This window comes from Lipotes vexillifer, unplaced genomic scaffold (assembly GCF_000442215.2).
Source record: "Lipotes vexillifer unplaced genomic scaffold, Lipotes_vexillifer_v1.1 scaffold827, whole genome shotgun sequence".
In the NCBI taxonomy this organism is placed as follows: Eukaryota; Metazoa; Chordata; class Mammalia; order Artiodactyla; family Lipotidae; genus Lipotes; species Lipotes vexillifer.
In genome coordinates this window covers 435,183-451,708 of record NW_006773114.1, presented here as the reverse complement: position 1 = coordinate 451,708, position 16,526 = coordinate 435,183, and the positions used below count along the sequence as shown (strand labels likewise).

At 36.4% G+C, this 16,526-nt stretch overlaps 1 protein-coding gene across 1 annotated transcript in view; it reads right to left on the bottom strand.

Moving 5' to 3' along the window:
• The window catches only part of CDH8 (cadherin 8), a 367,872-nt gene that overhangs the window by 42,099 nt on the left and 309,247 nt on the right, over positions 1-16,526 (bottom strand). Inside the window, exon 10 of the mRNA XM_007448016.1 lies at positions 14,314-14,431. Within this exon, the coding sequence (XP_007448078.1) occupies positions 14,314-14,431 (118 nt within the window). The remainder of the gene's footprint in view (positions 1-14,313; positions 14,432-16,526) is intronic.

Sequence of the window (16,526 nt, the reverse complement as noted above, 5' to 3'; positions counted from 1 at the left end):
AGGGAAAGACAGGGACCTATAACATCTTCGGGGCACCTGGATCTGGTCATGATAGAAGCCAATTAAACTCTGGACTTTTTGTTATTTGGGCCAGTTTACATTTATTGTTTAGGTAATTTGGGTTTTTCTGTCACCTGTAAGCAAATAAGTTTTTAATAAGCATATGCACTCTCTCCATCTAGTTTTTTTTTTTTCTTTTTTTAAGAGAAGTGGTGTAAGCTCTTCACAAGCTCTTCTGTGTGAAGCTACATTAAATGCATGCATTCATTCAACAGTTTCTTACATTTTTTAAATGCAGCCACAATCTATTGATCTTCCCTTTGAGCCCATGCAATATACTCTAAGGTCACATAGTTTGTTTTTTAAACTCCTTGTAACACTGTAAGTAATGCCTGGATGTACCCATCTTAAGAGGAGACTCGGGCTGAGAAATGCAATACTTATCAAAGTTCAGCTAACAAGCGATGCAGCCCATAGTCAGAACCGAGTCTGGGAGATGGCTTCCCTACCTTGTGTGACTGTCTCTGTCATTGCTCAGTTTCATCATTGTTGCTTCTGAGAGTATTTTATGTATTAGAAGCCCAAGGAAGTCACAAATTTGTCGGATCAAGGATAATAGAATCACAGCTGGAACAGCCCATGCTTCCCCTCTTTCTTCCAATTTTCTCTGCATCATAACTTTTTCCCTTCTAAGCCCTCTAAGAAAACAAACTAATGCATGCTGTATATCAAGAGGCTCAGACCCTCACATTGTAATGTGAATGGTCTTGCTTCTATAAGCCCAACATCCAATGGACTTAAAAAAGTGGAGCTCGCAGGGACCCAGGGAATTGACTAGTAAATTATGGACTCTACCTGCTTAATCTCCACAGTCTGGTTTTGGCCTTGGTTTCCTAAGTTTCCCCGAATCTCCTAACAAAACTGACTGATGGCTCTCCTGACATCTTATTTTGTTCTTTTCATCTTTGCCCTCCTATGGAGCCATAGGTACCCATGGGACAAGCACCTTGGCTGGGTGCTACTCTTAAGAAGGAGAGTCACAGGTGGGAACATCTACATCCCTACTAGTGAGAAGTTTTTTTTACGTTTTGGAATTGAAAATCCCTCCTGCCATATCATCCTCACTAATTTGACCCTTCTTATCCCTTTTTGGGATCAGCTTATTGAGACCTAGGATACATTTCATGGAAGGTTTTATATAGCTAGTTTAACCCCTTAAATTCCATTCTTACCTGTTTCCTTCTTTCCTCTTGTAAGGACCCACTAACTCTGCTACTTGGTCCACCTGAATTATGGTACTAAAAACCCCGCTACTCTCCTGTTCTCTACCACCTGCTCATTCTTATCACCCTTCTGAGGAGGAAAGGTCCTGATGAGAGAAACTTTATGATGCTAAAACTCCATGTTCTATACTTACAAACAAGACCCAGCACATACTCCAGTAACGTATTTCCAGGAGAATCTTGCACAGCCAAGATTTGGATTTTAAATTCTCATTTTACAATTCCAACATTGGAAATTGTGCTTTGAGAGAAATAAGTAATTCCTTGTTAATGGTGCTGTGTTTATTTTGAAAGACATTGTATTAAGGGATTAAGCAAGTGAGTAATACAATAAAAACGATGACTGCCTTTGGAAATGTGCTTCTTTATAGCTTTTACTTATAGAGTTTGCTTATACTCTTTATACCCAGCATTATTTTTGTACTTAGGTTCTTGTTCTTTTCCTCCAGTTCTTTTTAGAAGCTAATGTGCTTTTCTTCAGGTTTATTAATCAGAATACCGTATTGATTGCAATATCTGTGAAATATGGGTGTGTATTATAGCTGAGGGCCACTGTATTTCATTGTCAGCTTTTTAGTGGAACATTATTTTTCTTAGCTGGATATATGTTAATGATATATCTCATTAACAATATATTATATTTGGTGACATTAAAGTTTTAAGGCATCAGATTAGAGTTTAGGCTTTCAGTCAGAAAAAGGCAAAGATAGTGTGTTGGCCTGATATGGTTTCAGGCCACTATGATTGGCTTATCTCCACTGCAAATGATTCACTACACTATATTGAGGTGTATGGCCTAGTTTAAGTCCCTACTTTGTTCTATATGAACATAATAACCCTAGAAATATCCAAGGAAGAAAGGATACTAATCTAGGTACCAGTCAAGTATTTATGTGCCCCTAACTTTAGATCATGTAAATGTCACATCCTATTACTAAAAAGTATGTAAAAACTGTTTATGTGGAATCGAAGTACTACAAAAGTCCCATTTCCAAAAAATAGTAAATATTTCTAAATGCTTTTTCTTTCCATTTAATGCATTTTAGACTCTTTGTATTAAAAAAGAAGTTTAAATGATTTATCTGTGTTCTCTTTGTCCTAATGCATTGTGTATATATTTGAGTGGTTATGTATGATCATTGAATAGGATCATGCAGCAAGATCTTTCACCTTTTTAATTAGACAGTCCTTCCAGATTTTGGCAACATGTTGACTATCAGTTTTTGTGGCTTTCATTTTTCTGTATCTTTTATATCATTCTCTATACCTATATAGAAAGATATCTTTCTATATCTTCACTAAATTTAGGGTGGAAAGTTGTGCAAGACTGAGCCAGGTCTATTAGCCCAATACAAGAGTCATTGTTCTCTTCCTAAGCATAGGAAACAAGTGCTTTACTATGTTTCTTAATAACTCAGCATCACTGTAATGAATTTCAAAGACCATTGTGAGGATCAGACACACACAGTCTAGAATCACACTTGGCATGTAGTAGATGCTCACTAAGCAGTAGGCATAATAATTTTTTGTGTAGGCCTGCAATATCTACAGTAAATCATTTGTTTTAGTATTCTTTTTTGATGCTTCCAGGTTTTCTGTAACTAATACTGTGACTATCTTCTGTGATGTTTAGCTATTGGTTTCTAACGTTCTATAGTTTGAAAAATGAAAGCACAAGTGTTTGAAAATTATAAATGAAATATCAACAGTTTTACTGAGCAAATGTTCTAGAAGTATAGTGTAAGGCATTGAAAGGCAGCAGGTGCTACTGGTGAGAATGTAGCTTTAGAAGCTTGGTATCAAGCTGCATTCTGTACCTGGCAGGTCAGTGAGCATATCTGAGCTTCAATTTCCTCATCTGTAAAATGGCAATAACAACACTCACCCTGAATATATATAGTAATAGAGAGATATTATGTAAATTATCTGAAATAATAGGTGCTCAATAAATTTTAGCTATTATTTTTTTGCAATTTGATATATAACCCATACAGAGTAAGAAAGTACAGATTTGTCTTAAAATAACCACAGCACTTTTTTTTTTTTTTTTTTTTTTTTTTTTTTCGGTCCGCAGGCCTCTCACTGTTGCTCACCGCTGTGGCCTCTCCCATTGCGGAGCACAGGCTCTGGACGCGCAGGCTCAGCGGCCATGGCTCACGGGCCCAGCTGCTCCGCGGCATGTGGGATCCTCCCGCACTGGGGCACGAACCCGTGTCCCCTGCATTGGCAGGCGGACTCTCAACCACTGCGCCACCAGGGAAGCCCCTTAAAATAATCACAGGACTTTTAAAAAATATCCTAAACAGAGATGTAAGCATACTTTATAATCTTTGTAATCAGTTTTTATATTTCTCAATGAAAGTTATTTTGTAAGCAATTCTGTTTTCATGGTATGTAATGTTAGATTATTCCTTGAAAAAAAAAGTCCTTACAAAATTAAAATTAAACATCCACTTTAGAATAAATATTTTAGAAAGACAGAAAAGTTATAACAGGATTAATATAGGGGTATAGGTTTTCTTCTTGTTTCTTGCCTACCCAGTCATAATGTGAATTTTATACAATTACCTGTGTACATTTTACTTCTCTTTCTTTGGGCAAAAAAGATAATGAATTCTAGATAATTGTCTCTTAACCATTCTAAAACTTTCTTTATTGAACTTTAGCCTACCAACATTCATAACAAAGGCAAGTTTTATGTCAACTCACAATATGTTTCAGAATATGGCCAAAGTTATTTTTTTTTTTTAAGATTTAAAACTGTGCACTGAGAAAAAAATTTAAAATATGTCTATTACTGATCTACATAATGTGTAGATCATAATGTTTATATCGATTTACTTCCTAGGGCCATTAGTAAACTTGTGCGCATGCATGAGTGTGTGTGGAAAAACCTCTTTAAAGTGTGAGACACATATTTTATCCTATGAAAAGCATCAAGAATAGATGCAGATATACTCAAAATATGAAGAACCACTTCACTAATTTATTTTTGGGAATCAAGCAAACTCTTATGATCATAGAGTTTATTAATCTCCACAAAATGTCTCACTGCATTTTTCTTTTAAAAACATTTTTGGTAATTCCCTATTTCTCCTTTAAGTAAACTATTCATATATCCGATCATTCTTCCTTAACTTTGACAGGCACTTCTACCCCAAACTGTGTTCTTATCTCTGCACAAGTTAGTTCAAACTCTTATCTTTTTGAGAGATTTTTTTCTGTAAATCAAAACTGAATCCAATAATTAAATACCTTCACAAAACTCTTAACTTTCCTTGTCTCCAGCCTTAGAAGATAAGCAAGACTTACCAGTTCTGAACTATTGGAATCATGTATCATACATTATTGAGTTATTTTGATGTAGGGGAATAATTTAATTCTATAACATGTCCAGAAACCTGCTCAATGGGTTATATATAACCTATAATATTGTAGAAGCATACCTTTTAATAATACTATCCAGTATTTTAATGTGGATGAGATTTGGTACAATAATTTCTAATGTAAAGGTCACTTCCATTTGCATTATTTCTTTTGAAGGTTGATAAAGACAAAATACATAGATTATCTAAGTTCAGGTACTGCCCTTGGCATTTATCCTACATTCTTTCATTTGCTCATCCCAGCAATTTTGTTTTGACATAGTTAAACACGGTCTGTTAAAGAAAGTTAAAAGCCTTGTCCAAAGTCACATCTTCATTAATTGGTGGATGTGGGATTTGTCTGATTTCAAAGTTTGTACTATTTCTCCTAATACCATGGGTTTGCACGCTCAGTATGTTAGAATAGATGAGTCCTTAGCTCCCAGCCCTAACCTATTCATTTTGTGTGAGAGGAAACTGAAGTCCAGGGAGAAGTATATCACAGTGTGACCTTGATGAAACTAGCAGTGCCTGTCTGGCCAAATGAAAGCAGGAAACTCAGAGAAGGATGATTGTGTTCAGCACACCAGGTACCATATCACCCTTTTTTCAGACTGCTTTAAGATAAACAGCCTTCAAAAGTCTGAGAATAATATACTCAAGCAACAGAGAGAGGAAATTCTAGTAGGCAATCTACTAGGATGAAAGCAAAGGCAATGAGTAAACCAAAGAGGTCCAAGGACAACAATTACTATCTTCCTCTACGAAGTGCATCAGCACATTCATTCTGGTGGCAGCTTAGGGAACAGAACAGGCAATAGATAGAAAATGAATCCAACATGATGTCCTGAAATCTGTACAATACCATCCTCTAGTTGCCAGGGGCCCTCAATAAACATTATACTACATTGAAAGTTAGCTAAAACATGTTAACTGACAGGTCTCTAAACCAGCTATGCATAGCAACTGGAAAAGGCATGAACTATTTGCAGGGAGACTTGGACCAAAACTAGAATGGATTCTAATAGACCTGCAAAAATAGAATCATCAGCCCCAGCTCACAGTGCTACAGCACAAATTGCAGTGATGACTGTGGATCACTGTGAATTTGGAAAGAGCTTACCAAAATTATTTGACCCTGCAAGCAGAAAAGCGTTAAAGAGTATAGTTCAGCATAGTTTGTCTAAGCTCAGGAATCACGAGGACACCAATCTGAAACTCACAGGAGAACCATGTGTTCATGAGTACAGGTGTGTGTCACCGCCCCGATCAGCCAAATGCTTTGTAAAGATGGGAGAGATGGAATCTAGGAAAACCTAACTCTTTATATAGAACCAGTTTCACAAGTTGGGTAAGATTTAAAATGGAACATTGTTTATGACAGTATGGAAACTAGAATGTGTGATCATTCCTCCTCATACCATAGTATTTTGCAGGCTAGGCTGTGAATGTCTCCATTGTATGACAAAAAGCCATGTTAAATTATAGCTGTTCTCTCTGAGAATTCAAATTAGTATAAGACTGAGTCCTAAGGAGAACAAAAATACTCTGTACAGGAGTAGACAAAAACATTGTGTATTTGATTCACTGTTTTATTTCGAATTTCCAAAGTAGTGCTTTGCACGTGGTAAGCACTAAATAAATAGGTATTGAATGAATATATGAGTGAATAAAGATATGGTGTGTAATCAGTAACCTCAGAAGACAGTGGAGGAGATACTCCTTGACTCAAGACAGATACTCGTGTCTACCTTAGCAGTTATCACAGTCCTGCAGAGAAAAGCAAATCAAACTTCACAGAAACCGTTAAGCACTCCATTGCTCTGCTCACAGATGAGGGGAACCTGGGTTGTTATGAAAGACTAGAAATTAGCTAGATGGAAAATAGAGGGAGCAGAGGATGTATATTCCAGACAAAAGGAAGGGATATAAAAAACATAATTGGTTTTGCGTGTTCAACCTAAAGGATGTATAAGACGGGAACAAGGTAGAAGGGAGAGAGTGATGGAAAATAAAGTTGGGGTGATAGATGTCTCTCGTCGTTGCCTTTTTAAAGCACACTGCTATCGAGTTTTTAAAAATACATTTGAAGTCTCTGTATCTAGTATCTAATATCTTCATAATCTGGCTATTTACTAAGGTGCTACTAGCTCAAAAATTATATCATTCTGTCAACTCTTAAATATCCCATTTGCCAATATATAGAGCGCTATCTGCAATTGGATCAAGTCCTGTGGAAACGTACAATTTTTAGGTACTCTTTATTTTTATCCATTGATTATGTTATGGTAATGAGGGTTATATTCAAAGAACAACTTAAGTTACCCAAATACTCTTCTTTCCCATTTCTCCTTCCCCCCCTGCTTTATTCATGGTCAGTGTTTACCAGTAGGTTCAATTATTGGCCTTTCAGGTAAGGGACAGTTGAACAGCATATAACTACTTATCACCCAAATCCTTATTTTAGGTTCCTTTTTAATATTTTTGTTCGTTACATTGGGTGAATGAAAGAGGCTCAGGGGGCTCACAAATTTGTAGAAGGAGAGAAAGAGAGGAAGGAAACTAGTATTTATTGAGTGCCTTCTATTTACCAGACACTAAACTTAGCATGTTTTTATGTTTTTACTTAAATTAATATTTTCTTATACAAAACAACATAGGGATAATTATTACTTTCAGTTTATAGATAAAGGCTCAAGGTTATTCAGTGATTCATGCAAGTTCTCACAGTTCACGTGCAGAAGCGCTAGGATTCAAAACTAAATATTATTAACCAGGAAGCTTGTGCTATTCTGTATTCCACAAGGGCTCTCTCATTTATCATTCATTCTAATGCATCCCAAGTCAACTTTTTAAATGTTTATCTATGCAAGTGTCCCCTTTACTGTTTCCAAATTATTTCTCTGCCTTCTCTATACACTTTAATAAACTGAAGGATCCAAAGCACATGGTGTGATATTCGGGTCACATCCCTAGACGGAATGCCACATATGCCTAATGTTGTGTCTGTAAAGTGCTCAAATTAATTCAAAATGCAAACTTCTGTGCGGAAAAGAGATGAAATGATTGTCAACTGCATTTAAAACTTTTTTAGAAGAGGAAAATTTGCATAGACTGACAGCTCATTTTGTTTCCACATCCGATTTTAATATCTGGTTGTTCTTACCAAACGACAGTCATGTTTATTTGGCACACATAAAATCCCCAGGCCTATTTTCATGCTTGCAAATAGATGGTAAATCAGTAAATAACATGATTCTTTAATGACACAAAACAACAAAGTGGTCCAAACAAGATTTGATAAATTCAATAAAAAGTTCTCTAGTAATTCTTTTTACTTCCCCTAATGTTCAATCTATTCCGTTATTGTTCTATTTTTCTTTTGAAGCAAAAGTCTCAGAAAGCAAAATTCTCAAAAAAAAAAAAAAAGTTTCTATGCCATAAGGTATCTTTAAGATAACTGAGATAACTTCAAGATAACTAACCATGTGCCCATGTGTCTCTTCGTTTTTCTTTCAAAAATCCTCAGAATTAGAATTCTCTGTAAGAACCAGAAAAGATTGCTAGCAAATTGACAGCAAAGCTCTGAATCAGTTCATAACTTTGAATAGCATATGGACAGCAACACATATGAGCATATGCAGTGTATCTAAATTACATCCATAGGAGTCAGCAATCTCAGAACTAAATTGTCTTCTATAACATACACTGAAAAATAGATACTGTGCTGTGCTATGTCTGACCAGAGCAATAATTTTAGGATTTTCAGTTTTTGCAAAGGAAATTCTTAGCTTCTGAGGGTACTTTTGTATTATGATTTTAAAAAAACAAACATACAAAAAAGATTCTGAGACGATAGAAAATAACAAGAGTTTTCTAAAAACTACTTAAGCAAAGAAAATCTAGTTTTCCGAACCAAGCTATACAGTCACATTCAACTCAGAAAGTGGAAGTACAGATCTGTTATCTATTTTTCTTAGCTTGCACATCGTCCTTAATTACAGTTTAAACGACAAAATGAAACATAAATGGCTTTTTATCAACGAAACATTGCTGGAAGCATAAACAATGAATTATGAATTACTGAAGCAGAAGCCTTTTTGGATCATGTATGCATAATGCTATTCTGCATATTCGGAATCCCAGTTGGCCCTTCTGTTTCATGCAAATTGAGCACCACCTTTTATGATTTAACACTGAGGAGAAACACCTTACTTCATATGGGTAAAAGCTAACACCATATATGCAAGAGACCTCTTATCAATGTTTGATGCTGTGGAAAAGTCTACTATGTGAGCAGAGTAGACAGGGTCACCATATTAGAAGCATATGTGTATAGGTATTCACTATCACACTCAGCCAAGCACACAGTTTTCACTTGATTTAGGTATGGGTTCAGCGGCCATGGCTCACCGGCCCAGCCACTCCGCGGCATGAGGAATCTTCCCGGACCGGGGCACGAACCCGTGTCCCCTGCATCGGCAGGTGGACTCTCAACAACTGTGCCACCAGGGAAGCCCGGGTGGAGGCTTTTTAAAGACCACTTGGGGAAAGAGGTGTTATTTAGGAAAGTCTTCTGTTAGTTGCAAAGCAGCTTGGTGTAATGGAAGAATTTAACAAGAACTGGTGGTGTCCAGAAAGAGGACAGTTGGCTTACCAAGGTCCTCTTTGCTGTGTGGATAATCAAGCAAGGCTTTTCAGGTCTAATTCAGCCCAGATGGGGCAGAGCTGGCTTAAGGTGGAGGAACAAGGGACTCTGCCTGCCTGGAAACCTAAATCCTGAATACAGGAGAGGTGTGCCTGAGGATTCAGCTGGAGAGAGGATGGAGGGCTGAGGATCAGCTCTGGCTGGCTTGGAATGTGGGAAACCCACTTCCACTTTCAATAAGTAAATTTTAGTTTTGGGAAGAGGCGTCTGAATTAAGTTGACATTATTCAAAAAAGGAAAGGAGGACTCCAATTTTCCAGCTTATACAAAATGATTCCCACAGCGTCTGTGTGTTGGGAGGTTGTGGATGACTTAAAACAACTTGATATGCTAGAATGGAATGTCATCTTAACGAATTGGAAATTGGGATTAGCCATTTTATGGAGAAAGCTGAGTTTAATATTGGCAAAGGAGAGAGAAAAAAAAAAAGCCTGCATATTTAAAACCAGGTCCAGGAATCCCAGCTATTTCGTGGCTGGTAAATATTTTCGTTCTTTCCCCACCTTCTCATCTTCCTATTTTTTTCCCTTTTATGTTTCTATGATAATGCCCTTTAGACTGCAATACATTGCAACGCGTACTAGTAAGGATCATTAGTTTCACAACTACCAGTGAGGCCAATTTCAGAACTACTGTACAATATTCAAAAATCAACAGTTAAAGCTGCAAAGAGACCTGGTTGAGAATGATAAGCCATCTCTTCCATGAAGAGATGGAACATAGCATGGAAATTTAGGAATTAATGGATTCACATAAATAGGATCTTGTCCCATTTCATGATGAGTATTTTTCTATGTGCCAGACATGGGATAATAGCTGTCTAAGCCCTCAGTTACTCATATCCATCAAAGCACACCTAAGGGGTAGATAGGTAGTATCTGGTATTACAGATGACGAAACTGAGGCTTAAAATAACTTGCCTGTAGTCAGTATTCTCACAAGGGATGTTTCTAGAGGATAAAAAGACATGAAACACATAGTGATTGAAGTTGGCCATTGAGTTGAGATGGAAACCCCACCAAACAAAACATGAATTATACTCTAAACAGGTAACCATGGAATGGATATTGAGATAACTCAAGACACAATTATTTCAAAGCTCTAATCACCATCTCCATTATCTAAATTAATTATCACAATCATGCCTTTAGAGTGAGGTTCTTGTTAATAGAATTTTGGTTAAAAAAGAGTCATCAAGAGGAGAAAATAAAAAATATTAGTGTCATCAGATACTCTGGTTCTCCTCTGTCTTCCCTTAAGCCTAATCAAGCTATAACTAAGGCCAAGTCTATGTCTTTCCTTCCCACAGACCCTCTTTAGGGCAGAGTTTTACGTTTATCCTTATTTCTCTACACATGTGATTCAAATATTCCAGTATAAAACATGAAGACTCCCATGTCTGCAGCCTGCTTTCTGGCAATTTCAATCAAATCTTCTAACTACAGCGTGCAGGCTGGTGAAGATCATGCTTCTGCCGACCTCACATTTTCCGCTTGCAAGAGATTTCTGTATCTGGAAAAGGTTCGTTTATCTTCCCTGACTTGTTAATGTATAACTGCTCAGTGTCTTCTGTTTTCACAATTAGAATGGAAGCCACTACTGAAATGCTGTCAGTCAAACTCCTTTTGTTTATAAATTCATCCAACTGGAAGATGAAGAGACCTATGTCTGAGCTGTATAATTGAGAAGATTCAAGGTGTTGTGGTTGTTTGGTGTGTACATGTGATGTGATTCATCACATTTTTTTTTTTTTTTTTTGCGGTACGCGGGCCTCTCACTGCTGTGGCCTCTCCCGTTGCGGAGCACAGGCTCCAGACGCGCAGGCTCAGCGGCCATGGCTCACGGGCCCAGCCGCTCCACAGCATGTGGGATCTTCCCGGACCAGGGCACGAACCCGCGTCCCCTGCATCGGCAGGCGGACTCTCAACCACTGCGCCACCAGGGAAGCCCTCATCACATTTTTGACCTTTGTTTTCACCTTTATCTGTATTGAAGTTTGCTTTCCTATTCTGGCAGAAATATAATTCTCATATATTCAGAAAGAGAATTATTTATGAAATCACTCAACTGTATAGGAGACAAGAGACAGTTAATTTCTGTCTCATTTTGTTTTTGATTATGAATTAGTCAGGGAAAATTGCAGAAGGACCAAGTTGAATGAGAGAGGAGAATGATCACAGCAACTTCAAATTGAAAGACATGCTGCAAGTTTCTTAGAAAATGCCAAATACTAAAACCATCTCCCTTAAAGATCCAATTAAAAAGAGGGTTCATCCACCTCTCAATTATGGATTTGAATATATTGGCTCTCTCAAAATATTAACCTTCATCTGCTGGGCTAGGGCTTGTAAATCATGAAGTTCTCAGTGGAGAAACATCACCTATTGACCATTTTAAAGTCCATCTGAAGAAGGAAAAACAATTCTGAATATGAGTTTATCATTTGATTCTCTTATGTTTCAAACATAAAATATACCATAGTTTTAAAATAAATAATGTCTAGTATTTGAGGTTTTTTGGTTGCTTTGTGTTCTCTCATCATTAATAAGGAATGAGTAACAGGCTCACAAGACATCTTTTTATCTACCTTCTTATCAGTATATCTCCACCATTTTAAACCTGACAACTTCTTTCCATTGTTTGTTTCTAAATGTTAAGAGGAGACAAACTGTGTTTTTTTCCTACTTTCATGGAAACTATCCAGATGCCAAAAAAGTGAAACAAAATTCATGCATTTCTGATCCAGGAAAAGGGCGATAGAGTATAAACTTGACATATCTGTTCCAAAGACCTGTGTTCATGATTAATTCTATGGAGATGTTGAATATTTGGATCCTAAATCCAAAATCACAGAGAACATTTGTCCTAGTTTACACAAGACAGTCCTGGTTTATGGTGTTTCTAGGCATAAATGTAAATAGCAACCCCTTTCACTTTAAAAAATATCCCAGTTGGGACAATATATGGTCACTCTTTGCAAAATAAATCAACACATAATTTTAAATAAACAATCATGGCCCAGAGAGTGTTCTTTCTGTCCATTTTGTGATACCTAGCATCTTTTTTTTTTTGCAATTATTTCACACACACACACCCGTGAAGTAAGTCAAAACTTAAATCCTATTTTCTAGGTTCAAGATAAAACAGATAATCCACATGCCTTTAAATATTCTACTACAGGGTTTGTTGAAATGTGTGATGCGGCACGAAGCCTTTTCCTAGGTGTACAAACTTTTACTTTGTACTAATTCTAAAAATTAGAGAAAACACTTGAAATTCATCTACTGTAGGACTAAAGTCTCCTCTTTAAAGGGTTTAGGGCATAATAAATATAGTAGAAAACTACACTTTCACAGGCACCCAGTAACTACCTTTCATTCATCCAACATATGTTTACGCAGTGTCTTTGACGGGCCATACCTGTAATGGGCACATCTTGAAATTGCAGAATGCACAGAAAGCGCCAAGGAGCTCAGACCTTTGGGATGGGAAAACACTTCTTCCCAGGGAATCTTTAAATGTAGGGCATTTGATATGCAAAAATAATGACTAATACCTATTAGCTCACAATCAAAGTAAGCATGGCTCACACTTCTGCACAGACTTTCAGCTCAGTTTGGAATTGCCGAGAGGGCTCTCATCTTAGGCGTGGTCACAGGGCTTCCACAAAGAAAGAAATGTTGGCAGTGTTATCCAAAAAACAAAGACAATGTACTTGGATTAGAGCTCCTAATTCAGGGAGGCTAACACATGTAACTCCTCTGTTGAGGAGAAAGATCAAGATTTCATTTCCTTAATGTTTATAATAGTGGAAGCCAGCTGAATGAGTAATATCTATATAATAGCTTTCTCATTTCCTTTTCTGTGCTGCATCCACTTTATCAAAGCATCCCCAAAGAACTAAGTAGCATTTTGTTAAAGGGTAAGGCCAGAATATATTTAACAAGAGCCATAAAATGTTATTTCACTTCATAAAGGAAGTTTTACCAAAACTCACTACCTCCTTGAAACAGAACAGAGAAAATGAACCAAGTGTCCTGAGACAAATGTTACTCTTCAAACTGAGCATAGTTTTTACATAGACCATCCATAAATCTAAACAAATGCCTATAGTAAAGCCAGAAGACAGCCCCAGATAATACCTTTATTCTGCTAATCATTCTGAAACAGCTGAAACTAAGGCTTAAATACTTCTGAGCCAAAACAGACAGCTAAAAATCCTTGTTAAATGTACAGCAGCTTAGTAAAGAAAAATGCACAGATAGACTTTTTTCAAATGATCTGTGATCTTCATATGTAATAGACAATAGTTAAGGGAAATGGTTAATCCGAGCTCGGTTCTCAAGAAATAATGAAATGGATTAAATGTTTTCTGTGAGTAAAAGACTTAAGAATAAAATCAGTTCATATTAGCTCCAAAATAATACTGATAAGGAGTGTCCTTCAAGAAGGATTTTCTGATCTAATTGCTTTTGTCAAAGTTGGTACAGGCTTAAAACAAATAGCTCTAATGTGTACCCACAAACCAGACGAAATTAGAATAGGCTTTCCCTAAAAACTTGGTAAACATTCAATTAAAACTTAACAACTGCAAAGTATAAGCCAGCCCCTCCTCTATCAGATATCTCGGTATAATGTACTTGGATAACATCAGATATCTCAGTAAAATTACTGGAACTTTCACAGGGGTTAAATCTTACTGTCCATTTTTTTTTTAAAGTAAGGTGATTGAGGTATTCCCTGGGATAAAATTAACTTGCACATTCACAATTCCCTTATCTATTGTTTCAATATTGGAAAGAGGAAGTGATGTAATTACCATGCCTTTAGGCTGATAAGCTAAGTTTCAACTGCTCATAGGTGGAGAAAAATTACTGATATTTTCAGTCAAATTATGAAATCACATCCTATTTTCCAATGTACATTCTACCCTGTTTTGCAATGCTAATGTATTTACCTTCATTTTTCTTGATGGTAAAATTCGGATTGTTGACCATTTCTGGAAGAAGGCTGTATAAGAAATAATGTCCGTTTTTGGGCTCATCTTTATCCGTGGCACTCACTGTTTGAATGACCTGTAACATAAAACTTGACGTCAGCATTTCTGATGACATCAGAGGGCTTGCACTGCCTTTAAAAGCTGAGCGACATTCCTTTAGTAGAGTGATACTTTGGTCCAAGGAATATTTTTCAGTTTTCTTTTAAGTTGTTATGGATGGTTCACACCAAGAATAAGGAGAAACATTCATCACTTTAAAACCTAGCTTTGATAAGCTGATGAAAATTAGGGTCATTAGTTTTGTGTCCATTTGGTATCTGTGGCTTGAAATAGCAAATTTAAGGGTATTTGAGAATTCCACTGGGCAATTACAGGCTTCTTTCCACTTTGAGTATGCACTGGCTTCAGGAATGAAATCTGGAATTGTTACAGTGATTGTAGTGTAGCTCTTGGGAGTATCTTGGAGGTAAAGTACTTAAATCTTGAATCCTCACAACTCCTCTTTCATTTTACTCATTAGGTTACAAGTGTTTGCAAATAGAATGTTCCTCAGCACAAACATCACTGCCACAAACCTTTCTGAAGAGTTGCAACTCTTCTCTCCCAATAATGAATAGTTTTTAAAGCTAGTGGATAACACATGCAAACAATGCTTTGGAGTGTATCCTGAGATGAATAAATTATAGGGATTAGAAGAATTACCACCGTGCAGAGAACTGTTTGGATAGATACACATACTCAGAATTGGTGCCAGTTGAATGTGCTTATTTCATTTGCAAAGCTGCATTAACTTAGTGCTAAGTTCCTTGGGATTTCAGAGAATTAGCTTAATAATTCATATTTATGAGTCTGTGATATTAATAACTTCAATATGAAACAGTGGGCAACAGCTAATGTAGTAAAAATTATAGCTTAAACTACTACTGTAAATAGTTACAACATAATTTCTACCAAAAAAAAAAAAAGCCTATGAAGCATGACAGTCAAGGGTATAATCAGATTTACCATAAAAAATTAACAGGGAAATACTTTCAGGTTTGTGAAATTTAGAGAATTATGATGCCTAATGTTGTGTCAGTTTGAACAATTATGTGCCATTGAACTTTGTCAGTGTCATTAAAGAGAAAAATATGGATCACTTCTTTTTGAGAAAGAGACATCGTTGTCTTGTAACATCACCTAAATAAGATGAGAACCACAATTTAAGAACATTTTCAATAGCTGTGAAGTTTTGCACTGTTATCACCCACATGCTATACGATAAGCAGTGCATCAAGGTTATTTGAGGCATAAATGAAATAACTTCTCTCATTTTCTGTTTCTCCATTTTTGTAAATGGAACATATTCCTACTTTGTAGGTGTTTTACTCTTGTTAAAGACCTTGTGAAATGGCTTATAATTATACTTAGCTTGAGTAACAATATAACAAAAAATAGCACAAAATATAACTCATGGTGAAGACAGTGAGATAGTCATTAAGTTGATGGACTCTGAAACAAAGCTGCCTTGACAGACGTCATAGTCTTATCCTTTACTCATTGCATGAAATGGAGGGATTTACTTAACTCTTTGAAACTCAGTATTCCTAAGTTTTAAATAAAAAGAATACTTTTCTCATAGGGTCGTTTTAATTCTTTATATAAATTCATGTCAATCTCTTAATATAGTGTCTGGTTCCTAGTAACTGTTAAATGAGTTTTAGTCATCATAATTATTATTTATTATTTTTTGTTAAGGTTACTACCATTTATTCATGGCATAGCACACTGATAAGTGTAACAACTTAGATGTTACACAAACAGGGGCCTCGCTTCCATCAGATTAGGTGGGAAAACAATTATATTTACTATATCTAAACAACTAGCATATTTGCCTTGACATTTAGGTGCAGAGAGATGCCTTGGGCTTCTAGTTTTATAAAGAAGAAAGAATTAAAGTACAAGGGAAAAAACTGTGAAACACAGATGACTCTTTTATAGAAAACCTACATGTACAAATATTTAACAGAAAAATTTGACAAGAGCCTTCTTTTAGGCAGTTATGAAGAACAAAGGGGGAAAATTTACTTGTGAGCACATGTAGCATCGTCTTCTCCCTTTACCCAATTTTGTTTCAAAAGACTTCTAGGGCTTCCCTGGTGGTGCAGTCGTTGAGAGTCCGCAGATCGGAA